We start from the raw sequence: 27,834 nt of genomic DNA, 5'->3' as shown, positions 1-27,834 counted from the left end.
GTGGGCCAATCCTTTCTCTAGTTACTCTCTTGCTCCTTATATATGAATAAAAGGCTTTGGGATTTTCCTTAACCTTGTTTGCTAAAGATATTTCATGACCCCTTTTAGCCCTCTTAATCCCTCGTTTCAGATTGTGCCTACAATCCCGATATTCTTTCAAAGCTTCGTCTTTCTGCAGCCGCCTAGACCTTATGTATGCTTCCTTTTTCCTCTTAGTTAGTCTCACAATTTCACCTGTCATCCATGGTTCCCTAATCTTGCCATTTCTACCCCTCATTTTCACAGGAACATGTTTCTCCTGCACGCTAATCAACCTCTCTTTAAAAGCCTCCCACATATCAAATGTGGATTTACCTTCAAACAGCTGCTCCCAATCTACATTCCCCAGCTCCTGCCGAATTTTGGTTTGGTTGACCTTCCCCCAATTTAGCACTCTTCCTTTAGGACCACTGTCGTCTTTGTCCATGAGTATTCTAAAACTTACGAAATTGTGATCACTATTCCCAAAGTAGTTCCCTACTGAAACGTCAACCACCTGGCCCGGCTCATTTCCCAACACCAGGTCCAGTATGGCCCCTTCCCGAGTTGGACTATTTACATACTGCTCTAGAAAATCCTCCTGGATGCTCCTTACAAATTCTGCTTCATCTAGACCTCTAACACTAAGTGAATCCCAGTCAATGTTGGGAAAATTAAAATCTCCTATCACTACCACCCTGTTGCTCCCACAGCTTTCCATAATCTGTTTACATATTTGTACCTCTATCTCATGCTCGCTGTTGGGAGGCCTGTAGTACAGCCCCAACATTGTTACCGCACCCTTCCTATTTCTGAGTTCTGCCCATATTGCCTCACAGCTCGAGTCCTCCATAGTGCCTTCCTTCAGCACAGCTGTGATATCCTCTTTGACCAGTAATGCAACTCCTCCACCCCTTTTAGGGGAAAATGATAGCATGCTGGACATCCCAAGGAAACTGATAATGAATCAAGGACAGAGAGTCACCGTTTTCACACTGAGGATATCCTCCATTGTATTGTGTGGCACTATTACTGTGCCAAATGGGATAGAGTCAGAGCAGATTTGGCAGCTCAAAACTAGGCATCCATGAGCCACTGTGAACAATCAGCAGCAGCAGAATTGTATTCAACCACAATCTGTAATCTCATAGTCCGGCCAAAGCCTTGCAGGTTGATAGATAAATTGGCCATTGTAAAAATTTCCCCTAGAGTAGGTAGGTGGTAGGAGAATTGAGGAAAGGTGGGGATGTGAGAGGGAAAATGGGATTAATGTAGTATTAGTATAAATGGGTGGTTGATGGTCGGTGCGGACTCATTGGGCCGAAGGGCCTGTTTCGGTGCTGTGTCGCTCTATGACTCTATATCCTTCACTCTATCATTACTATCAAGCCAGGCGACCAACCCTGGTTCAAAGAAGAGTGTCGGAGCAGCAGCAGGCATACCTAAAAATGAGGTGTGAACCCGGTGAAGCTACAACTCAGGACTACATGCATGCTAAACAGTGGAAGCAGAGCCAAAGCGATTCCAGAACCAACAGTTTCGATCAAAGCTCTGCAGTCCTACCACATCCAGTTTTGAATGATGATGGACAATTAAATAACTAACCGGAGGAGGAGGCTTCACAAACATCCCCATCCTCAATGATGGTGGAGCCCAGCACTTCAATGCAAAAGACAAGGCTGAAGCATTTGCAAACATCTTCAGCAGAAGTGCCGAGTGGATGATCCATCTTAGCCTCCTCCTGAGGACCCCCAGCATCATAGATGCCAGTCTTCAGCCAATTCGATTCACTCCATGTGATATCAAGAAACAGCTGAAGGCACTGGATACAGCAAAGGCTATGGGCCCAAACAACATCCTGTCTGTAATACTGAAGACTTGTGCTCCAGAACTAGCCACACCCCTAGCCAAGCTGTTCCAGCTATCAAATGGTTTCAGTTATCAAATGGCAGAGCAGGCTCAAGGGGTCAAATGGCCTACTACTGCTCCCAATTAGTATGTTAGTACAGCTGCAACACTGCCATCTACCTGACAATATGTAAAATTGCCCAAATATATCCTGTCCACTAAAAGTAGGGCAAATCCAATATGGTCAATTACCGCCCCATCAGTCTACTCTTAATCAGCAAAGTGATGGAAGATGTCGTTGACAGTGCCATCAAACAGCACTTACTCAACAATAACCTGCTCATCGACGCTCATTTAAGTTCTGCCAGGCCTACTCGGCTCCAGACCTCATTACAGCCTTGGTCCAAACATGGACAAAAGAGCTGAACTCCAGAGATGGGGTGGGAGTGACTGCCCTTGACATTGAGGCATCATTTGACCAAGTGTGATATCAAGGAGCCTGAGCAAAATTGAAGTCAATGGGAATCGGTGGAAAGCTCTCCACTGGCTGGAGTCTGTTCTTGAACAAAGGAAGATGGTTGTGTTTGTTGGAGGCCAATCATCTCAGCCTCAGGATATCACTGCAGGAGTTCCTCAGGGTAGTGTTCTAGGCCCAACCATCTTCAGTTGCTTCATCAGTGACCTTTCCTCCATCATAAGGTCAGAAGTGTGGATGTTCTCTGATGATTGCACTGTGGTCAATTAATTAATCAGCCTTTTGAAGTTTTCCCTACTAAATTTAAAGCCTTATCGTTGAGACTCACCCGTCTCCCTCTGCAAATTCAAATATTATGGGCACTTTTTGCAAGATGTTCCATTACCAGATTGCTAACTAATTCTGGCTTGTTACTCATTACTAAATCTATTTTCACCTGTTGGCTTGTTAGGTTTAAACATATTGTTCTAGAAGCTATAACATTGCCTTGAATACATCTAGAAATTGTCATGCTAGGCCCCCACCTGCCAAGAATGAGGAACATTAATTTTGTCAAGAACACTGATTTTAAACAGTTATTGGAGTGAAGTCGGTTACCTAGGGAAGAACCTTTCCTCATCCTCACAAATCCGAAAGGGACAAAGGGTGGGAAAATGATAGGAGCCCAAGCAGTCCTGGAAGAGAAAAGGAAAGCAGGAGACACAGGGGGCCCTCCTCTAGCCAGAAAGGAAGGTGCTGTGAGCAAGAATGAGACCTGGAGACCTGTGTGCTTCCATTGTAATAAAGCAGGGCATTGAAGAGCTGACTGCTGGAAACTAAAGGGGAAACCGGTAGGGTTAATCAGGGCACACCCACTCATTGAAGAAGGGAACCTGATGGAAAGCACAGCAGAACAAGCTGTGGCTGTAAGTGCAGTAAGAGTGAGACCCAGGAAGTCTACCGCTGCAAGTGCAGGAAAATTTAATAGGGTTCCTGAAGGTTATCAGGGTTTTGTGTCTGCAGGGAGAGTGGGGCAAGCAAGCCCATAGTGATTCTGAGGGACACAGGGGCCACCACACCCCTTTTACTGGGAAAAGGCCTGACCTTTCCCCCAGAGAGTGCAGTGAACACCAGAATGGTGGTGAATGGTATTGGAGGGCAGTGTAATGCTTGTACCTGTACACCAGGTGCACCTGGAGTGCGACCTAGTTTCGGGACAGGTGACTGTAGGGATTGTCCCTAGTTTGCCTGTGGACAGGGTTGACCTGCTCCTCGGTAATGATCTGGTGGGGGTGAAGGTGATAGCCTTCCCAGTAGTGAAAGAAAGACCGCAGGAGGTCAGAGATACAGGACAGTGGCAAGAGACGGAACCCTGCAGTTTCCCTGAATGTGTAGTGGATCAAGTCATGATCAAACCAGCTCCCTCAGAGGAGACTGCATTGGCACTGCAGGCAGATGACCACGAGGTCTGCCTGTCCAAGACTTTCTTTGGAAAGTTAGGAGACCCAGGGAATGAATTAAATGGATTTTCCCTAGCTGAGGCTCAGCGAGCTGACCCAGTATTGCGAGAGTTAGCACAGGCTGCCCAGTCTGAAAGTGAAGCAGAGGGAGTCCCTGATTGCTACTATTTAAATGAAGTACTGATGAGGAAATGGAGTTCTCCTCACAGACCTGAAAGCAAGGAGTGGACAGTAGTTGTAGTGGTGCCGCAGAGGTACCGAAGAGAAATATTAAGAAGGGTCCACAAGACTACAGTGACTACAGCAGTATGCGAAAGACCAAAGCCTGCATAAGATAGCAGTTTGACTGGCCAAAACTCCACAAAGATGTGGTGGAGTACTGCAGGACTTGCCACATATGCCAAGTTGAGGGGAAACCCCAACCTATGATGAAACCTGCACCCCTAAGTCCCGTACCAGTGTTAGGAGGACCCTCCAGCAGAGGGCTGGTGAACCGTAAGGGACCCCCGCCGAGAACAAAAAAGGGACAGGAAGGCACAAGGCTGGCCAAAGATTAGACAGAGAAGCGAAAAAAGTGACCAAGAGGGCAGGTTAAAGGAAGTCTGGGAGTAATCCCGGATGAAAACCCCTACTGTCTGGTCAGCCAACCCCGAAAAATGTGAAAGGTTAGACCCCACATCCTCCTACATAAATGCAGACACTAGAAGCACCCCACCAGAGTTGCAAACAGCATTTACAGGAACCTGCACAGACAAACAAAGACCTCTCGGGGGCAGAGAAACTAAGAGGATGATGCCTCACTTAGTCGAAGTGCCACAGGGGAGTGCAGCAGAGTCTGCATAAATACTTGCAGGCAGGAGTGTCCTCTGCGACAAAGGGGAGATTAGCAAAGAATCCTCCCCCACAGTCAGACAATAAGTGAACCACCCATCCACTGAAGTCAAAAGTCTTTGCATGACTTGGCAAAGCACTGAAAGAGTGTTCAGGATAGACCCGCCCACTACTGACTCTTTAAAAAAAAATTACCTCAGCAGGAACAAAGACCCTAGGCAGCCATGGAAATGTGCAAACGGAAGAGAAACATCCCCCAAAAAAAGGAACCACATGTTTATTAGGATGTCAAAAAGGGGGCAGTTATATCAGTACTGGCACCAAGAGAAGACAGGCTGTAATAGGTTTTAGGATTTATGACTGAATGGTAATGATGAGAGAAATACATGGTTTCTCTGTATCTTAACATTTTTCTCTCAACCCTTTTAATGAAATGCGCTTTTCATTCCGCTGGGTGTGGAGGTGTCATGCTAGACTCCCACCTGCCAAAAATGAGGCACGTTAATTTTGTCATGAATATTGATTTTAAACTGTTACAGGAGTGAAGAAAAGACTTGTTAAACAGATCAGCCGTGGCTGGAAAAGATATTTGCATATAACAGACAGTGTTTGGAAGGACAAAGCAGCCAGCCCCTGACACATTCAACCCACAATGGACCTTTGATCAGACGTTGAAGGTGGAGGAGCTCGCATACCAGGTTGACTGCTAAGATGGCCGAATACACAAACGGGTATAGTCAATCCAGCTAATCACATGACCAACCTACTGGGTAACCTGAGCTTTTTGAATTTGTACAAATAGATTGGGCAAAAAACAGAATGCTTCTGGACTGAGAAGATCTCTCCTGGCTGGCTTGCCACAACCTCTCCTGTCTGTCTGCTCCCATCTCTTTCTCACAAGCCGCTGAATCCAGTAAAGACACATGAACCTCAAGAGAGAAAAATCTCCTACAGCAAACAAGGTTTAAGAAGAATACTGGGCCCCAACGAAAAGCAAGATCTACCTTCAATAAGGACTCTACAGTGAGCTCGAAGAACTGTAACACGAAAAAAACTCCTCAGATATTGCTTCAAACTTTTCTACTTTATTTCCTCTGTTTTCTTTCTGTTTCTATCTGCATGCGTGTATTGCATGTGCATGCTTGCGTGTGCGTGTTGTGTATCCCTAGGCGTTAACCAAATTAGAGTTTAAGTTTAATCAATTTCAACTTTTCTTCTTTAAACCTAAGAAAGCCTGTTTGTGCTGGTTTCTTTGCCTTATAATTGGAAAGCCGTGAATAAGGATTCACCAAGGGGGAGCTAAAAACACGGTGTGTTTAAAATTAAACCCTGTTACAGTAAGACCAGGTGAAGGCTGAAAGGGAACCCTAGACCTCTTTCTTACCTGGTCGTAACAAAATTGATTGCCTTGACGACTTGAACTATTTTGCTTCTCCCAGTTGGAGAGAAAATTAAAATCTCCCATTATAACCACATTGCTACTTGGTTCCCTGATTTCTATTTTTTATACATACCCTACCACATAACTACTGTCAGCAGGTCTGTATACAATATCTAGCAAAGTCTTGCCTCCTTTACTGTACTTTAGTGTTACTCATACTGTTTCCATATAGAGCATTGTCTCCAAATGCGCAGCTCCATTTCCAGATGTGGAGCACCATCTCCAGCCACGGAAACTTAAGTTATGTTGTTAAATCTGCCTCTGGGTCAAAGGTGAACGTACCACTGGTAGCAAACAAATTGCTGCCACCTGTTAGCCATGTGCTACTTGCAGTTGTGCCCCTGGTCTTGCCCATCCCAACAAGCTTCCCCAGCACCAAGGACTGACCGTGGTCATAGTACAGTCACCAACCTTGCATGTACACAGTTATTCTGCTATTACTGCCTGTAGTGTGAAAAAACAGAAATTTGGAAGCCAGGTTTCATGAAGATGAATTAAATGGTCCATGTATTAGCCCAGTGTTTTATTTACTTGTTTAAGGGATGTCAGTAATATTGGTAGATCAGCATTTTATTGCCCATCTTTCAGTATCCAGAAGGCATTAGGAGTCAGTAAACATTGAGCGCAATGTAGGGCCTTCCAGGTTGAGGACGGCTAGTTGTCTTTCCTGAAGGATGTAATGATCCAATCAGGTTTTTATGAAATTCCCAGATGCTATTAATAATTTTTCCAGGGTTAGCTCACAAATTACCAAATTTAGTCAATTCAAGCTCCCTAACTTTCCATGGAGGGGATGTAAAATCAATCTTTAGGTTTCCGGCCGAGTACCATAACCACTAAACTTCCGTTCCTTCTACTTCATTCTGTTGTTAAGAATGTCCATAATTTTTTATACCACTGCTTCACTGCTTTCCCTAACACTTGCCTATGCCATGCATCACTCTTGTGCTTTTGGAGTTTAGAAAAACGAGAGGTGAGCTTATTTGAAACATAAAAGATTCTGAGGGGGCTTGACAGGGTAGATGCTGAGAGTATGTTTCCCCTCATGGGGGAAATCTAGAACGGGGGGGGGGGACACAGTTTCAAAATAAGGGGCCTCACATTAAGACTAAGACGAGGAGGAAGTTCCACTGAGTGTTGTTCATCGTTGGAATTCTCTTCCCTAGCGAGCAGTGGAGGCTGGGTCATTGAATATATTCATGGCTGAGTTCGATTTTGGATTTACAACAGAGTCAAGGTTTGGGTGGGGGGGGCAGCTGGAAAGTGGAGTTAAGGCCACAATCAGATCAGCCATGATCTTAATGAATGGTGGAGCAGGCCCGAGGGGCTGAATGGCCTACTCCTGCTTCTATTTCTTATGATCTTATTTAGAGGAACTGTGTCTGCAATGGTATCTAACCCCTACCCTACAGGCTGCACTTGTTGGTGTATGACAGCAGTCTGCTGAGACAGCTCGAGGGAGGGACAGCAACGGTTGAGGATGTAGTCACCATTGACTTGAACCATAACGTGATGGTGACCAGCAGAACACAGGAGCATTCAACCTGATTAGGGAAACAGCAGAAGCTGATCTGATATTAGTTGATGCTTCCAAGACTGAGAGTAAAAGATTTTTGTTAGGTTGGAGATCAAGGGACAGAAATTACATAGAATTGTACTGCACCATAACAGGCCATTCAGCCAGTATTTGTGCTCCAGAAGTCTCCTCCCATCCTTCTTCATATCCTATCAGCATAACATTCTATTCCTTTCTTCCTCATCCACTTATCTAGCTTCCCATTAAATAAAACTATGCTACTCATCTCAACTATTCTTTGTGATAGAGAGTTCAATTGTAGTCTTTTGACTTGGATTGGTAATTGGTTGGGAGAAAGGAGACAGATATTAGGGAGAATGGGTACATACACTGATTGTCTGGATGTGATAAGTAACAATCCCCAGGGATCAGTACTGGGGCCTCTTTTTACCATATTTATTGATGACTTGAATGAAAGAATAGAGTTATATGTCCAATTTTGCAGATGACACTAAGTTAGACAGTAAGTACAGTAAGTTGTGGGTGGGAAGAGGAGTTACAAAGGGAAAGGACAGATTAAGTGAATGAGCAAAACTGGGAAGTGGAAATCAATGGGGGAAAATAGAGAATACAAAGCGAAGGCAGGTAGATGGAGTTAAGATGCAGATCAGTCCTGATTCAACTGAATACCAGAGCAGGCTCAAGGGTTGAGTGACATACTCCTGTTCCCACAACTATAAAATGAACATGGTAGTGAGGTTGGGCAGTGAGTGATACACAGGGACACCTCAGAGAAATGAAATACCTTTATGAAAATTGTCTCAACAGATAGAATAAGCACATCTCAAGAACCAATAAGGCAGGCTAAACAAACACCAGACTAAATGGATTATCAAAAGATCTTTCATTAATGCAAAACCATATTCTGTGCTTAGAACATTCCAAAGTGCTTGACAATCGATGGATTATTTTAAAATGTAGTTACTGCTTTTACGTAGGATTAACAAGACAAGACAAAATGAGATAAATAAGGAAAGCAAATAGTGCAAAGAAATTTGGGAGAAAGGCGAGTGAAATTGCCAAGAATTCAAAGAGATGAGAGCAAAGACTCAGGCTACAATTTTTCAATCCTGTTTAACTAGCAAAGAGGTTATGTTAAACCTGTATAGAACCTTGGTTAAATCACATGGAGTACTGTGCACATTTCTAATCCCCCTATTAAATGAAGCATATGGATGTTCTGGAAAATGTGAAAAGAAGCTTTACTAGAATGAAAGGTTATACATATCAGGAAAGTTTGAACAGCCTGTGGCTCCTTTCTGTAGAAAATAGATCTTTCCATTTGTAGGGGAAACTAGGATTACAGGCCATAAATGTAAGATTGCCACTAATAAATTCAATAGGGAATTGAGAAGAAATTTTTGAGAAGAAATGTGGAATTCACTACCATAGGAATAATTTGAGGCAACTAACATATATGTATTTAATTAGAAGCTAGACAAGTACATGAGGGAGAAAGGAAAAGAAGAATATGTCGGTAGTGTTAGAGGAAGAAAAGTGGGAGGAAGCCCAAATGGAGCATAAACACAGGTGACCTGTCAGACTGAAAGCTATGTACTATGTAAATACCAATACAATGTAAATATGCAAATTGTGCCATTGGATTCAAGGTGTGACAGATGTGGATGCTGGAAATCTGAAATAGAAACAGAAAATGCTGGAAATATTCAGCAGGTCAGGCAGCATCTATGGAGAGAGAAACAGAGTTAACATTTCAGGTTGGTGGCCTTTCATCAGAACTGGGAAAAGTTGGAGATGTAATAGGTTTTAAGGAGTTAAAAGGCAGGAGGGTGGGAAAAAGAACAAATGGGAAGGTCTGAGATAGGATAGAAGGCAGGAGAGATTAAATGATAAGAGTTGAAGGTGCAAGGCCAAAGGGAGTGGTAATGGAACAAGTCAAGAAACAAAAGATGTATCTAGAGGAGCTGGGGATGGCAGAATCATGGAGAGCTGCCATCCAAAGGCAAAGAGAGAAAAATGAGAGAAAAAACAAAACCAGCAAAGAAAAAAAAGGAAACCAAATAAGGACAGGGTTATGATCTGAAATTGTTGAATTCAATGTTGAGTCCAGAAGGCCTAATTGTAAGATGGTGCTGTTCCGAGCTTATGTTGAGCTTCATTGTCCTCAGCCTCCTGCAGTGATCTAGAGAGGTCAGAGTGGGAGCAAGGTAGAGAATTAAAATGACAGGCAACCAGAAACTCAGGATCACACTTGCTCCCAGTTTCTCCCTCTCCATCACATCTGTTCTGACAAAGCTTCCGATATGTCTTCCTTTTTCCTCAATCAAGGATTTCCCTGTTATAGAACTTCCAAGCCTGATTGTGAAGAAGACACTGAGACCAAGAAACTTAAGTAGAGACTATCTATTGCTTGCTACAGAACTTACTTCTCCACTCCTAACACAGCCTGTGCTGGCTAGTTCTTTATATATACACCTATTTGAATATAATTAACAAATTAACACCCAACACCTGTTCACCCTATTATCTTGAACTACCAGGTATTTATCATCCATTAACACAACTTCAGACCCTAACATTCCCCACATCATGGTTGACAGGGTCCTCGAATGTGTCCATTCCATTTAACACTTCTGTTCTCACCCCTTCATCTGCCCTCCCAGGATCAGGATAGGGTTCCCCTTTCTGTTCCCCTTTGCAACAATCTTCAGCCAGAAGCGCCAAGTGGATGATCCCTCTTGGCCTCCTCCTGAGGTCCCCAATATCACAGGTGCCAGTCTTCAGCCGATTCAATTCACTTCACATGATAAAGGAACAGCTGAAGGCACTGGATACAGCAAAGGCTATGGGCCTCGACAACATCTTGACAGTAGCACTGAAGACTTGTGCTCCAGAACTAGCTGTTCCCTTAGCCAAGCTGTTGCAGTACAGCTACAATACTGGTATCTACCTGACAATGTGGAAAATTACCCAGGCATATCCTGTCCACAAAAAACAGAGCAAATCAAATTAGGCCAATTACCACTCCATTCGTCTACTCCCAATCATCAAAGTGATGGGATGTCATCGACAGTGCTATCAGGCGGCACTTATACAGCAAGAACCTGTTTACTGATGCTCAGTTTGGGTTTCGTCTGGGCTACTCAGTTCCAGACCTCATTACAGCTTTGGTTCAGACATGGACAAGAGCTGAATTCCAGAGGTGAGGTGAGAGTGGCTGCCCTTGACATCAAGGAGCCCTAGCAAAATTGAAGTCAATGGGAATCAGGTGGAAAACTCTTCACTTGGAGTCATACTTAGCACAAAGGAAGATGGTTGTGGTTGTTGGAGGCCATTCATTTGCAGGAGTTCCTCAGGGTAGTGTCTTGGCCCAACCATCTTTAGCTGCTTCATCAATGACCTTCCCGCCATCATAAGGTCAGAAGTGGGGATGTTCACTGATGATTGCAGAGTGTTCAGTACCATTTGCGACTGCTCAGATACTGAAGCAGTCTGTGTCCATTTGCATCAAGATTTGGACAACATTCAGGCTTGGACTGATAAGTGGCAAGTAATATTACCGCCACACAAGTGTCAGGTGATGACAATCTCCTACAAGAGAATCTAACCATCTCCCCTTGCCATTCAACAGCATTACCATTACTGAATTCCCCCACCATCAACATCCTGGGAGTTATCATTGACCATAAACTTAACTGAACCAGCTATGTAAATACTGTGGCTACAAGAGCAGTTCAGAGGCTGGAAAGTCTGTGATGAGTAACTTATCTTCTGACTCCCTAAAGCCCATCATCTACAATGCACAAATCAGGAGTGTGATGGAATACTCTCTACTTGCCTGGATGAATGCAGCTCCAACAACACTCAAGAAGATTGACACCACCCAGGACAAAAGTAGCCTACTTGATTGGCATCCCATCTACCACTTTAAATATTCATTCCCTCCACTACCGCTAACAAGATGCATTGCAGCAACTCGCCAAGTTCTTTCGATAGTACCTTTCAAACTGTTGACCTCTACCAACTAGGAAAAGGGCAGCTAACACATGGGAATACCACCACCTGCAAGTTCCCCTCCAAGCCACACACCATCCTGACTTGGAACTATATTGCCATTCCTTCACTGTCGCTGGGTTAAAACCCTGGAACTCCCTTCCTAACAGCACAGTGAGTATACCTATACCAGATGGGGTGCAGCAGTTCAAGAAGGCAGCTCCCCATGACCTTCTCATGGGCAATTAGGGATGGACAACAAATGCTGGCCTTGCCAGCGACACCCACAATCCATGAAAAAATTTTTAAAAACTTCCACCCACCATATTCAATGGATCATCTGCCATTTCTGCCACCTCCAGCATAATTCCACCGCCAAACATATCTTCCCCTCCCCTTTTGGCATTCCAAAGAGACACTTTAGCTGAGATTTAACCCTGGGCGGATGGGAGCCGGTCACCGACTGAAAAGTCGGTGGCAAACCCACTTCCGCCTCACCTGGGGATCCAACCTGTATTTTGTGGGTCTTCGGGCTTTAATTGGTATGAGGCGGGACTTCCACCCGCTTGAGGTAGGAAGTCCCATCTAATAGAGCTGCCGGCTGATCAGCGGGCTGGCAGCTACCTTTCCCAGCAGCGCCAGCGGGAGCAGTGGCCACTGCTGGGACTACAGCCCAGCTTCAAAAAGATGACCCCGGAATGCAGGTAAGTTTTGGTTGCCTCGCCGGCGGTGATCGGGCGGGCCCCGGTGAAGCAAGGGTGGTCGATTGGGGGGATTGGGGTGGGGTGGTGTGTTGGGGGTGGTTGCGGCATCGGTGGTGGCCCTCCGTCGGGCACAGGGTGGCCGATCGTGAGGGCCCCCCCAAGGACGTCAGATAGCTGCCTGCTTTTAACAGGCGGCTTTTCTCGGGCCTGGCAGCTCGCTTAGCCACGGTTAAAATCCCCGTGGAGTCGGGCAAAGGCCCTTAAGTAGCTACTTAAGGGCCTTGATTGTCCTGGGACGGGCGGGCTGTTTTTCGCCACGGCTGCCCTGTGTAAAGTGGTGGTGGAGGTGGGAGCAGGTCAGGAAGGGCTCCCAGAGCCTACCGTTCCATTTTACGCCACCCGTCTGCCTTCTCACCACCATCCCACTCTTTGGGGGGGGCGTAAAATTCAGCCCTTTGACACTCTGGTCCGCTCCTCAATCACCCCCAACACATCTTCCCCTTCTCATGGTACCTTTCCATGCAAGCGTGGGAGAGGCTGCATCTGCCCTTTTACCTTCCCTCTTCTCGCCTTGCAAGGCCCGAAACATTCCTTCCAGGTGAAACAGCAACTTACTTGCACTTCTTTCAATTTATCATATTGTATTTGCTGTTCACGATGTGGTCTCTTCTACATTGGGGTAACTGAATAAAGGTTGGGTGACTGCTTTGCGGGCTGAACACCTCCGTTCAGACTGCAAGTGCAAACCTGAGCTTCCTGTCGCCTGTCATATTAATTCTGTACCTTGCTCCCACTCTGACCTCTGTCCTTGGCCTCTGGCAGTGCTCTAATGAAGCTCAATGCAAGCTTGAGGAACTGCACATTATCTTTCAATTAGGCACTTTATAGCCTTCTGGACTCACGGAGTACAACAATTTCAGGTTGTAACTGCTGCCCCCACATTGCTTCCATTTTCTTTGTTGGTTTGCTTTATCCCTAATTTTTCTCCTTTTTTTGGCTTTTGGACAGCAGCTGTTCATGATTCTTCCATTTGCACCTCCTGTCGACATCTTTTGTTTCTTTACTTGTTCCATTACCCCTCCTTTTGGCCTTGCATGATTAACTTGATCATTTAATTTCTCCTGCCTTCCACCCTATCAGACCTTTCCTTTTGTTCTTTATCCCACCCTCCCCTCTTACTTGCTTAAAACTTATTACATCTCTGCTTTTCCCAATTGTGATGAAAGGTCATCAACCAGAAACGCTAACTCTGTTTCTCTCTCCTTGAGATGCAACACTGTTGTTTAAGAAGAGAGAGAAAGATAAACTGGGTAACTATAGAATTTGTTTACTGACCACTGTGGCCAAATCAGAATACATAATTCAAGATAAAGTTAGTGAGCATTTATAAATACATGAGTCAAGAACAGCCAGCACAGATTTGTTAAAGGCAAGTTGTGTTTGATGAATTTCCCTTAATTAGCCAATTAGTGGCCAGAGGCCTTGCTGTCGAAGAATGGTGGGTGGAGTCTCAAAGATGGAGGACCAATAGGAGGCCCTTCAGCATGGAAGGAATTGCAGCCAGGGACTGTAAAAGATTTTCAATAATAAATGGTCACAATTCCCAGGCCGCTTACAACTCCCAACTCCTTCTGCCCCCAATCCTGCCTCAGGGAAAATGGCTTGAGGCGAGATGGTGTTGGTGAACTGGCTGAAATTACCTACCTGCCTGCCTCTGTTCATGTCCCCATATCAGGGTGAAAATTCTGCCCCTTGTCTCAGAAGGATTCAAAATTTCCATGTTTATGTACCTCTGTGTAAAAATATTTTGTCAAATTGTCACTTTTGATGATGATCCTCGCTTTGTGCCCCTTGTTACTGATTCACCAACTAGTGGGAACAATCTTTCAGTTTTACCCTCTTAAAATCTTTCATAATTATCAAAACAGTCTTTACTTCCTCTATTCTAATGAAAAAAAAATCACCAATTTGAGCCTTTTATCACCCCCTTCTTATTCCCAATACCAACTTAGTGGATCTTCAATCATCCTGTTCCACAGCTCTGATACTCTTTGTTGGCTTGAAAAGAACTGTACAGTATATTTCAATTGTGGCCTAACCAACATATTGTACAAACAAAACGTCACTTACTTGCCTTTTATATTTAGTGTCCCTGTGTATAAAACCCAAAATTAACTTGTATTTTCAATCTTACATCCTCACCTTTCCATTGGAATCTGATACATGAAAGGAAAAAGTTACTGAGCATCGAACTGGGTTCCAGTGTGATTGACTGATCAGTAATAGTGACTGGTGGCCTCGCCTTTGCTCTAGGCAGGTCTGTGATTGGCTGATCAGAAATAACAGCAATAGAAATAAACGACAATCAAGAGCCCTATGGCCAGGAAGAAGGAATGAAGTTGAAAAATCATATTTTCATTGTATATTTTTCAGAATCACAAATCACCTGTTTTCCTCCCAGTAACTTCTCGCTGAAACAGGCCACATATGTAGACTTGTACTGCTGGGAGACTCTGCTTCATCATCAACTCCAAACCAGTGGCAATGTGCAGACATCACTCTGGATTCACAAGGTACGAAGACGTTACACATTGGCGTTCAATGTTAATCCTTTATCACTGTGCGAGATTGAATACAAACAGCAGTACATCTTTGTACATTGAAGGGGTTATTTTGGTGAAAGGGTGAAAACAGACGCTAAAATATGCTAATAAAACACAGCTATTTGAAAGCCTAGATTTAGTATGTAATTTTGGGGCTACATGGAGATTAACATGATTTCATCTTGCCCGGAGATGTTAAAACGGACACCTGCAGGTTTAGCACTCAAAACGAGTAGTATGTTGGGTGCACCCACCCACTTCTACTGAAGCTGAACAGTGCTCTGGTTAACACATAGTAGCACCTATTAGGATAGTTTAGAGACTGAGGGAGAGGGGACACAGGTTCTCTCACGTGGCACTGGAGGTCCTGGTAGAAGAGGTCAAGAACAGGAGGGATGTCCTGTACCTCCTGTCCCTCTCTCCTGCAGTGGCTGGTGCTGTTCTTCTGACCTCAGCTCCTCCTCCCATTTTTCCTGTGGACCACGCCTGAATAAGATACCAATAGCCAAGCATTCTCCTTCCTCTGGTGATTCCTACAAGGTAGAATAGCATAGCACTCACTCTTTTTAGGTGAAGTCCTGAGAGAATTTCTGGAATAAATGTTGATAGAGTGTTGGGGACGTCTTGACAAAATGTGCCAGGATGTCTCCCAATATGTCTAAAATGTACTGTTCAAACTTCCAGTGGCAAGTGAACAGTGAAATCTGAGCATAGCTTTAAGTAATGCTCGCAATCCTCACCAACGACTTGTTTACTTCTATTCAGCTGGTCGCTGTTGGGAGAGGTGTTAGCTGATGTGTTAGCCACCAAAATGCCATACATCCTCCTTGATGAACATTAGCAGGCAATTTAATTTCAATCAGAGCCTTAACAGTCTTCCAGGCAGCCGTTCCTAGCAGGCTTCAACTCCTTTTCCAAGATGGTGTTTTGCGCTAAAGGCAGGCTATACTGATGTTGTAACTCAAGACCCCTTAGTTACCTTGGCGGCTCTTTGGTGCCTAAAGTATCCAGGGAAAATCACCCCAGAGATTATCTCAGGGATGTTAAACATTAGTTCTGCTGTAAAACTGCAGATATTACAAGAAGCTGTTTTTGATATCTCATGGTCCTGCGATAGATATCTCACACTCCTGCATTGCATTTCTCATGCTCCTGTGCTGCATATCTCACGATCCTATGTTGGATGTTTCATGGGTGCATTTGATATTTTATTGCTTGTGTGCATAGATCTAAATTAGTTTTGTGTGTCCACATCTGCAATCGGTTGCCACTCTGATCCCTGTACCTCCATCTTACTCCTCTCCTTCATGTCTAGTCTCCCTTTAGTCACCAAATGCAAACTGGGTGACCACTTTGTGGAACACCTCCACTCAGTCCGCAAGCATGACCAAGCTTCCAGTCGCCTGTCATTTTAATTCATCATGCTGCTCTCATGCCCACATTTGTGTCCTTGGCCTGCTACAGTGTTCCAATGAAGCTCAATGTAAGCTTGAGAAACAACACCTCAACTTCCAATTAAACACTCTACAACCTTCTGGACTCAACTCCAATTAGTCTTCCTAGCCTGTGTTATTCACTTTGTTCGATCTCCCCTCACTTTATCTTGACCCTGCCAACCCATTCCACTCTGGCCCCCACCACCCCTGCTAATCCATACAACTGCATCCCCAATCTCTTTTCCTTTACTGTTCCCACAAGCCCTTAGTGCCAGGTCTCACAGCAGCAACTCCACTGAGCATGACTGCCTTTTAATTAAAAAAAAATTAAACTATGTGTTTGTCTTAAACCTGTCTTTCATGTTTGTGCTTTTGGACTGAGCTGTTCATTATTCTGCCATTAACACTCTCTCTGGACTAATGCTTTGTCTTTTACTACAACTATTAGCACTCCCTTTGCCTTTTATTCTGTGACCCCTCTGTAGTTAATCTCTCCTGCCTTCTGCCCTTCACACACCTTCCCATTTGTTCCTTTTCCCCACTCCCCCCTTTCACTTGCTCAAAGTCCATATCTAACTTTTGCCAGTTCTGATGAAAGGTCACAGACCTGGAACATTAACTCTGCTTCTCTCTCTCTCTACAGTTGCTGCCAGACCTGCTGAGTATTTCCAGCACTTTGTTTTTACTCCAATTAGTCTTCCTAGCCTGTGTTATTCACTTTGTCCGATCTCCCCTCATTTTATCTTGACCCTGCCAACCCATTCCACTCTGCAACACCCCCCCCCCCCCAACCCCTGCTAATCCATACAACTGCATCCCCAATCTCTTTTCCTTCACTGTTCCCATGAGCTCTTATTACCAGGTCTCACAGCAGCAACTCCACTGTGCATCCCGATATCCGATATGCAGTCCACCAACTTTGTAACCAGGGCCAAACATCTTCAACACTTCCAACCACCATGCCACATCTGACCATATCTTTGCCTGTGCCCCCCCACCCATTATATTTTTCCTATTACCTACCACTTAAGATCACCCTGTAAAATGGTTTTTCCCTTGCAATGCATTTATATCATGACTTTATCTGGATGAATCCATCATCCTGCACCTAAATTAATTATGGCTCACTGATACTGCCTCCTCCACCTCAGCAACACTGTCCCATCTGGCCATATAGTCCATGCCTATGGCTCTCCCCTCTTGGTCCAATCTCCAGTCTCTTTACAGTTCTGGTATCATCTTCTTTGAGCCCCTCACTCTCCATTACCTTTCATGCTGTTCCTACAATGCCATCATTGTCTACCATCTCCCAAACCCATCTTCTATTGACAGTCTCTTTTCCGCACCTTAGCTTTTGCACTGGACAACTCCTCATCTTTGATGTCTTCAGCTTACAGCTAAATTTTTATTGCACCCCCTCCTTCAAATCCCTGTCCCCGCTTAACAATGCCCTGCACATTAACTCTCTCACCTCCAACCTGTCACGTGAAGTTTCAGCATCTCAGAGATCTCAATCATTGTCGCTGCCAATCTGTTCACCTCTTCATCAGATTCAGCATTCATGTCTCTCTGCATCATCCACTTTCACCTTCTGCCTGAGAAATTCCTACCTTATTTGACTGTCTAATTCCTACTCCACCATTCAACATGATATTGCTGCCTTCGTCAACTTCTCACCTGCCACATTACTTCCACATTCAAATCCTCATCTCCCACCCTGGAACTTGCTGCCCACAAGGGTGGTGGAAGCAGAGACAAATCAGTGACTTCAAAGGGAATTTGGATGGCCACTTGAAGGAAATAGACTTGCAGGGCTACAGGGATCAAGCAGGGGTGTGGGACTGATTGGATAGCTCTGTGGAGTTGGCATGGACTTGATGGGTCAAGTGGCCTCCTTCTGTGCCATAAATGACTTTATGACCCTTTCATTCCCCCAGTGCAACATCTATTCCCCTGACTTCAAATCCAAAGAGCACAGACTTTATTCACATGGTGATTGGCCTGTTTATCCACAGCTGAATCTGAATAACTATTTGGAGCAATACAGCCTCTTCCTATATGTCCCTAAATCTTCCTATTACCAAAGGATCATTTGAAGGCCAAGTTAACCCAAATCTCCTTTGCTCAACCACTTTGATGCCCCAACCCCTAACTCTTCATGGCCTCTTCACCAGCTGCAAGACATTCATTGGTTGCTTTATCAAAATGGAAGTTACTTGCTTAGAACATAGGAACAGGAGAAGGCCATTAAGCTCCTCTTGCCACTTCCACCATGATCTGTGCATCAACCCCATTTACTCAGCTTTGTTCCATATCCCTGATGCCCTTATGTAACAAAAAACTACCAATTGCAGTCTTGAAAGTGCCTATTGACCCCCATTATCCACAACCTTTTCAGAGACAGAGAGATTTCCAGACTTCTAATACCCTTTATGTGAAAGAGTGCTTCCTATTTCACTCCTGAACAACCCAGCTCTAATTTTAAGATTGTGCCCCCTTGATCTTGATTCCCACCAGAGGAAATCGCTTCTCTGTATCTACTCTATCAATTCTATTTTATCATTTGAAACACACGTGGATCACCCATTAATCTTCTATACACAAGAGGATAAAAGTTTTGTTCTTGCAACCAGTCACTATAGTTTAACCTTTTAGCCTCAGAATCATTCTGGTGAATCTGTGCTGTACCCCCTCCAAAGCCAATTTATCCTTCGCGAGATGCGGTGCCCAGAACTGAACACAGTACCCTGAATGGGATCTCACCAGATTTAACTAACTGTCGCACAACTTCCAACCCTTTGTATTCCAGCCCCTGTGAGATAAATGCCTTTTAGAGATAAAGGCCAACATCCCACGAGCCTTTTTGATTGTTTTTTGTACATGCCCACTAGCTTTTAGACATACTCCTCCACAGATGTTAGTTTCTCACCATTTAGAAAATACTACAATTTGTCTTTTTTTTTTAAACGGACCAAAGTGGATGATCTCACATTTGGTTGCCTTCACCTCAATTTGCTCCTATCCCACTCATTATTCCTCACTATCCCAGTCCAGACCTCATAACATGGGTAGAATCTGTCTCATCATCCCTCCAGCTTCCAACAAGCTCAGCTCCTCCATAAAAGCAACCTCAATTCCCTCCTGGCCCAGCAGGTGCCCATTCAACTATCTCTGCTCAGCTCAATGCTTGCTGACACCATCAATGATTCCTTTTCCTCTGCATTGTTTCTCTCCTTAAAAATATTACTGCTTCCTTAGAAGTTCACCCTCAACCTCTTCCTGACAGCTGTCAAAGAATACTTACCTGACTGCGAAAGAGTGGGGTTTCTGTCAATCTGGCAGCAAAGCAGAAAGTCCTGCAGAAATCCAGCAGGTCAGGCAGCATCTGTGGAGACAGAAGCAGAGTTAACTTGTCCAAGTTCACAGACCTGAAAGTTAACTCTGCTTCTCTCTCCACAGATGCTGCCTGACCTGCTGAGTGACCTCAGCACTTTCCGCTTTGCTGCCACATACTTACCCTACTGTGTCCCAGTGTCTTATGAAGTTGCGATCCTCTTCTCCCACTCAAGTGTAACTAATGTGCTTTAAGGAAGGAAATCTGCTGTCCTTACCAGGCCTGGCCTACATGTGACTCCAGACCCACAGCAATGTGGTTAACTCTTACATGCCCTCTGAAATGGCCTAGCAAGCCACTCAGTTGTACCTAACCGCGACGACGTCAATGAAAAGGAATGAAACCGGATGGACCACCCAGCATCGACCTAGGCACCGGAAGTGACAACAGCAAACTCAGCCCTGTCAACCCTGCAAAGTCCTTCTTACTAACATCTGGGGGCTTGTGCCGAACTTGGGAGAGCTGTCCCACAGACTAATCAAGCAACAGCCTGACATAGTCATACTCACGGAATCATACCTTTCAGATAATGTCCCAGACACTGCAATCACTATTCCTGGGTATGTCCTGTCCCACCGGCAGGACAGACCCAGCAGAGGTGGCGGGACAGTGGTCTACAGTAGGGAGGGAGTTGCCCTAGAAGTCCTCAACATCGACTCTGGACTCCATGAAGTCTCATGGCATCAGTTCAAACATGGGCAAGGTAATCGCCTACTAATTACCACCCTCCCCTAGCTGATGAATCAGCACTCCTCCATGTTGAACACCATTTGGAGGAAGCACTGAAGGTGGCAAGGGCACAAAATGTACTCTGGGTGGGGGACTTCAATGTCCATCACCAAGAGTGGCTTGGTAGCACCACTACTGACCGAGCTGGCCGAATACTAAAGGACATAGCTGCTGGACTGGGTCTGCGGCAGGTGGTGGGGGAACCAACACGAGATGTCCTCACCAATCTGCCTGCCGCAGATGCTTCTGTCCATGACTGTATTGGTAGGAGTGACCACCACACAGTCCTTGTGGAGACGAAGTCCCGCCTTCACATTGAGGATACCATCCATCGTGTTGTGTGGCACTATCATCGTGCTAAATGGGATAGATTTCAAACAGATCTCGCAATGCAAAACAGGGCATCCTTGAGGCGCTGTGGGCCATCAGCAGCAGCAGAATTGTACTCAACCACAATCTGTAACCTCATGGCCCGGCATATTCCCCACTCTACCATTACCATCAAGCCAGGAGACCAACCCTGGTTCAATGAAGAGTGCAGGAGGGCATGCCAGGAACAGCACCAGGCATACCTCAAAATGAGGTGTCAACCTGGTGAAGCTACAACCCAGGACTACTTGCATGCCAAACTGCATAAGCAGCATGCAATAGACAGAGCTAAGTGATCCCATAACCAACGGATCAGATCTAAGCTCTGCAGTCCTGCCACATCCAGTCGTGAATGGTGATGGACAATTAAACAACTACCTGGAGGAGGAAGCTCCACAAATATCCCCATCCTCAATGATGGGGGAGCCCAGCACTTCAGTGCGAAAGATAAGGATGAAGCATTTGCAACAATCTTCAGCCAGAAGTGCCGAGTTGATGATCCATCTCGGCCCCCTCCTGAAGTCCCCAGCATTACAGATGCCAGACTTCAGCCAATTCGATTCACTCCGTGTGATATCAAGAAACGACTGAAGGTACTGGATATTGCAAAGGCTATGGGTCCTGACAATATTCCGGCAATAGTACTGAAGACCTGTGCTCCAGAACTTGCCACACCCCTAGCCAAGCTGTTCCAGTATAGCTACAACACTGGCATCTACCCGGCAATGTGGAAAATTACCCAGGTATGTCCTGTACACAAAAAGCAGGGCAAGTCCAAACCGGCCACTTACCGCCCCATCAGTCTACTCTCAATCATCAGTAAAGTGATGGAAGGTGTCATCAATAGTGCCATCAAGCAGCACTTGCTTAGCAATAACCTGCTCAGTGATGCTCAGTTTGGGTTCCGCCAGGGCCACTCAGCCCCTGACCTCATTACAGCCTTGATTCAAACATGGACAAAAGAGCTGAACTCAAGAAGTGAGGTGAGTGTGACTGTCCTAGACATCAAGGCAGCATTTGACCAAGTATGGCATCAAGGAGCCCTAGCAAAACTGGAGTCAATGGGAATCAGGGGGAAAACTCCCTGCTGGTTGGAGTCATACCTAGCGCAAAGGATGATGACTGTGGTTATTGGAGGTCAATCATCCGAGCTCCAGGACATCACTGCAGGAGTTCCTCGGGGTAGTGTCCTAGGCCCAACCATCTTCAGCTGCTTCATCAATGACCTTACTTCAATCATAAGGTCAGAAGTGGGGATGTTCGCTGATGATTGCACAATGTTCAGCACCATTCGCAACTCCTCAAATACTGAAGCAGTCCGTGTAGAAATGCAGCAAAACCTGGACAATATCCAGGCTTGGGCTGACAAGTGGCAAGTAACATTTGTGCCACACAAGTGCCAGGCAATGACCATCTCCAACAAGAGAGAATCTAACCATCTCCCCTTGACATTCAATGGCATTACCATTGCTGAATCCCCCACTATCAACATCCTCGGGACCATTGACCAGAAACTGAACTGGAGTAGTCCTATAAATACCGTGGCTACAAGAGCAGGTCAGAGGCTAGGAATCCTGAGGCAAGGAACTCACCTCCTGACTCCCCAAAGCCTGTCCACCATCTACAAGGCACAAGTGAGGAATCTGATGGAATACTCTCCACTTGCCTGGATGGGTGCAGCTCCAACAACGCTCAAGAAGCTCAACACCATCCAGAACAAAGGAGCCCGCTTGATTGGCACACCATCTACAAACATTCACTCCCTCTACCACCGACGCATTATGGCAGAAGTGTGTACCATCTGCAAGATGCACTGCAGCAACGCACCAAGGCTCCTTTGACAGCACCTCACAAACCCGCGACCTCTACCACCTAGAAAGACAAGAGCAGCAGATGCATGGGAACACCACCACCTGCAAGTTCCCCTCCAAGTCACACACCATCCTGACTTGGGACTATATTGCCGTTCCTTCACTGTCGCTGGGTCAAAATCTTGGAACTCCCTTCCTAACAGCACTGTGGGTATACCTACCTCACATGGACTGCAGCGGTTCAAGAAGGCAGCTCACCACCACCTTCTCAAGGGCAATTAGGGATGGGCAATAAATTCTGGCATAGCCAGTGATGCCCACATCCCATGAATGAATTTTAAAAAAAATTCCTTCTTGTAGGCGTGCTGCACCTGGGTGAATAATCTTAAATTTGCACATTCCAGGACGTGAGACTTAAATAGACCATAAAAGTTATTAGAGGTTTACAGAGAACACACAGACACAAATGGGAATGCGTGGGTGTCGCAGCAATGTAAATACATCTTTCACTAAATGTTCCTCACCAACATGTGTGTCCTTTTCTCTGTGCGAATGATGTGTGCCAGCATGTAGCGCCAACGTCACATCCCTTTGCACCGTTGGCCCTTCAGAAGAGCCAACACATGCAATATCATTGCCATGCCACCATTACACATGAGCATCTCCACAGATGCAGTGACATGGACATTGGCTCAGTCAACTTCTGCCTCTAATGGTTTACACAGGGATGCTGCAGATGTGGACTGGTGCACAGCAGGTGAGCGAGGGTGATGTGTGGCTTGCAGAGCTCATGTCGGTTCCTATGGAACAGACAGCCTTTGCCTGATAAGCCACTTCCGTATATCCCTACCTCACTGTTAGCCCTGTGTGCAGAGCCTGGGTGCCAGATGCCCTCCCATGCGTCTTTCATGTTGTCGGTCCTCAGCGTCCTCATAGTCCGAGAAGGAATCCTGTTGCCGTCTCTCTTCATCATGCCAGGCCTGGCCCCTTATTGGGTGCGTAGTTGTGCAGAGCAGCAACGAAAGGAGCTGGCCTTTTCGGCCCATAGTACAGGGCATCAGGCTTTGGAGGCGCTCTTTCAGCAAGCTGATCTCCGCTCAATGGTGGCTCATGTAGGGCAGTGGCTGGCATTGTATCTGTCCTCTGCAGCCATGATGGAGTCTCTCACCGGTGTCAGGAGCCATGTCTGCAAAGGATAGGCTTTATCTCCAAGAATCCACCCATCCATCTGAACTAGTTCAGTGAACAACGGTGGCAGCCGGGACTGGCACAAGACCCAGGTGTCATGACAGCTGCCTGAGAAGCAGTCACACATTCGCTGCAAACATCTCCGGTGTTCACATACCAGCTTCACCTAGATTGAGAGGGCTCCTTTAATGGCGACGTCTGCAGGTAGTAGCCTGGCAGTAGGCCTGATGGCCACATGAGTGTAGTCTATGAACATTACATCCTATGGTTCTCCGGCAATGGTGCCAGAACTAATGGTCCTCTGGGCCTGGCTGTGAGAGTCCATCTTGAAGCGGACATACTCACTGGCCCTCTGGTGCAGGGCAGTGATGACCTCCCTGATGCACCGGCGCACTGCTGACTGTGACCCCACATAGGTCTCTGTTGGGCCCCTAAAAGGCTGCAGAGGCGTCAGGCTTGAGAACTGCTGCCGCTATGAGGAACAAAGGCATGGGATATCCACCGGAGCCCATGGGCTGCAGGTCATTCTTGAGCAGGGCACAGAGACGTGTCACCACCCTCTCTATATGCGCAATCTCCCCTGACGCTGGTGCTCTGACATCCAATGGCATGTCATGTGGGGCCTGTAGATGCATGTCAACTGTAATGGCGGGCTCCCCTTGGGGGCTGCTGCTCACGACCGGGGGGCCTCTACGTGGATCGCACCTGCCTGTTGGTATTGCCTCTGGCACATACGTATCCTCACGTGCAGAGGATAACACAATGTACGATGTACTATTTCCATGTGATAAATAAAGTTGAACCCTGCATGTATTCGAAGGGCATGGATTGGTGTTGACGGGTACATCAGCTGCTTTCCTGGATCAACTATGTGGCGTGCCACGGCATCGCTAATCTTGGCCAACACTTAGAGTGCACAACATGACCACATCAAGATCCTACCAGCTGAATCGATTGCTCCCACCATCCATAAAACCTTAATGCTCCTGCTCTTTCTGGCACCCTCCCCACACACAGGTGCCATTGCCCCCTCACAAAGAGAGCGTACACTGTTAACGGAGGGATGGTACACGGTGTTTCCCTTCTTTCCCTCCGGTAATCCCAGACCCCCCTCCCTTTCAGAATCCAGAGTGAGACCCCTGCATATCCCACCCTCCCTCCTCCCTTTCAGAATTCAGAGTGGGACCCCTGCATATCCCACCCTCCGTCCTCCCTTCCAGAATGCAGAGTGAGACCCCTGCATATCCCCCTTCCCTCCCAGAATGCAGAGTTAGACCCCTGTGTACCTCCCATCCCTCCTAGAATGCAGAGTTAGGCCCCTGCATATTCCCCTCCCGTAATGCAGAGTGAGGACCTGCCGGCTTTTCAGATAGTGAACAGGACGGCATGCGATGGCTGCCAGTTCAACGAAAAATCCGGCAGTGTCGGTGGAGAGGCGGCGGGCTGCATAATCAACATAGGTAAGTAATCATTACCATATGTTGATTGTGGTGCCGCTGCCATGCGGCGGGGAGGCCGAACAGAGGTTCCCGCCACCGCGGGTAATATGCGGCGGGCCCTTCTCGACGTCGCAGGTCAAGACGGCTTCTCCCCGTAACATTTTACCAGCCCCCACACCGTGATCCACAGTGTTGAGGGGCTGGTAAAATTCAGTCCCCTATGTGATTATGACAAGTTATCCCCAATCATCCTTTCCATGACATTTAACACAATCAATTATTCCATCCATGTTCCTGCTCCATGCCCTGTCCTGGACCCACACCATACCAGTAGGCTTCCCTTCCTGTGCCCATTTGGACATCGCTGGCTTGCCCAACCTTCCCTCCCTTACACATCTATATGCTGTCTTGGTACACCATGGGGCAGGGCAGCTTTCATATGAAGCACCGGGCAGCTCCACATGACCACCAACTTCATCACTGATGTCGTCTTAACCAACTGACTAAGTTGTGGAGCTATCAGAAATTCTGCCTCACAGTTGTTATGGCTTCATGTTTGCTGTAGATGATTTCTCGGGTTTGGTGCTGTCAGTCACTCGTTAGTGGACTGAGTGTTGTTCCCTGTAACTACTTGTATGATAGTTCATCCAGGGATGTAACAATAGCCTGCCCTTGTGATCTGGACTGGATAATTGTGTCTTTCACACATGTATTTCTTCATTCTCTCCAAAGGGATCAAAGTAATACTGGAGGAAGTGAAGTTTGCTTTGAATCTTTAAACTGCTTTTTCCCATAGTAAGGTGAGACTTGCAGAGCAACAGATATTATCAGTCATTTAGTTGAGTTGGTACAATTTATATTCACATAATGATGTATAATAAAGAACACATGACATCAGTCCCACTTTTGGTGGGTCATCGTTCTGACATAGAATAATCCCTTTCAGCTTGTCCTGGAGTTCAGGTCAGAACCCCTCTCTCCCTGCAGTTCCTACATTTGCCTGTACAGTGTCCCATTTTCAAAAGCCAAAAGCCCTTTGGTGCCTGTGTTCCGATTTTTAAAAGCCTCTCCTATTACGTCAAAAAGCACATCTCTCTCTCAGCCTGACAGAGATCAAAGAGTTTTCCAACAATTTTATGAGCAGCTATTCCCAATACTCAGACAAACAAATGAGTTTCTTATTATTTGGTCTCTGGAAGAAACAACTTCCAATTAACATATTAACCACCATTCTCTGTGCCTCTTGTTAAACTCATGAGAATAATTTTCACTTTTAAAACCCACACCATTAAAATTAATTCTTTTTGCAAATCCTTTTTATGGAAAAATGTTTAAAAATTCCAGACGGAAACCATCTTGTTTGGCTATGAGCAGAAATTTGCACCTTGCCTTCACTTCCATGCCCCTTCCTCTGCTCACCCAGGCTGCACTCAGCGGCAGTGTCCTGTTTGAATCTGCAAACCCGCACATTCAGTCTATCATTAAGAACATGTAACTCCACCTCAACTACTCATTATCATCTGTCTCCACTCTACTCTGATGAAGCAGACATTTGTCCTATTTAATTTCATAAAATATCTCTACAGGGAGAAATTTCCAGGACCATCCAAAGCCCAGCATAGGCCTCACTAAATTTGTGTTTAATATTTCTTTATGGGAGAATGTGTCTGCAGTCCTTCTAATTTTGTTATAGTTGTGTCTGAACACAGGTTGTAATATATACCTGGCAATAGAAGTTTGCAGTCAAGTTCACTCTCTCTGGCTGACTGAATAATCAGATCCTGGAGCAGGATGGCCTAAATGGTGGCGAATAGTGCCAGAATGCATCTCCAGATCTGTGCATCTGCATTCCACATAAACCTACTGAAAAACTGTGGGAAATATTCAAACAAGCAACTGGTACAACACAAAACCGGTACATACTCCAAAAAAGGTCAAGGCTGCCTTTGTGTACTTAAGCAGCATTGGCCAACAAATGATGTAAGAGGCAGTGGTAATCTAAAAGTGGTAAAAAGGCACAGGCAAGATGGGACAAATGGCTTCTTCTGTTTTGTATCACTCTATAAGAGGCTTAAAGAAATGTAAGAAAAAAAATCGATGAAAGGTCACAGATCTGAAACGTTAACTCTGCATCTCTCTCCACAGATGCTGCCTCACCTGCTGAGTATTTCCAGCACTTTCTATTTTTATTTCAGATTTCTAGCATCTGCAGTATTTTGCTTTCAAGAAAAAGTGGAACTTCATGTTTTGGGAGAGCGATAAAAAAACAACAAAGGGATACGAAAAAATAATTAGACATGCAAAAAAGGAATATGATAAAACTGCCAAGAAATGAAGGATGTGAAGGCCTTAGAGAGAGTACAGAAGAGATTTACTAGAATGGTTTCAGGCATGAGGGACCTCAGTTATGTGGATAGATTTGGGGTTGCTCTCCTTAGAAGAGAAGATTGAGAGATTTGATAGAGGCATTAGAATCATGAGGGTCTCAGTCAGTGTCTGCTCATAAGTGCTCAAGTAAGACACCAAGTAACACCCTCCACCTGCATATAATTAAACAATTGACACAATTAACAGATTCC

General features: G+C 45.6%; 1 protein-coding gene across 1 annotated transcript in view; it reads left to right on the top strand.

Moving 5' to 3' along the window:
• Window positions 1–27,834, top strand: part of panx3 (pannexin 3) — a 91,749-nt gene that overhangs the window by 25,937 nt on the left and 37,978 nt on the right. The window contains exon 2 of the mRNA XM_068054316.1: window positions 14,720–14,859. Coding sequence (XP_067910417.1) covers window positions 14,720–14,859 — 140 coding nt within the window. The remainder of the gene's footprint in view (window positions 1–14,719; window positions 14,860–27,834) is intronic.

This window comes from Heterodontus francisci, chromosome 22 (genome assembly GCF_036365525.1).
Source record: "Heterodontus francisci isolate sHetFra1 chromosome 22, sHetFra1.hap1, whole genome shotgun sequence".
Lineage (NCBI taxonomy): Eukaryota > Metazoa > Chordata > Chondrichthyes > Heterodontiformes > Heterodontidae > Heterodontus > Heterodontus francisci.
This window is presented reverse-complemented; position numbering and strand designations above follow the sequence as displayed.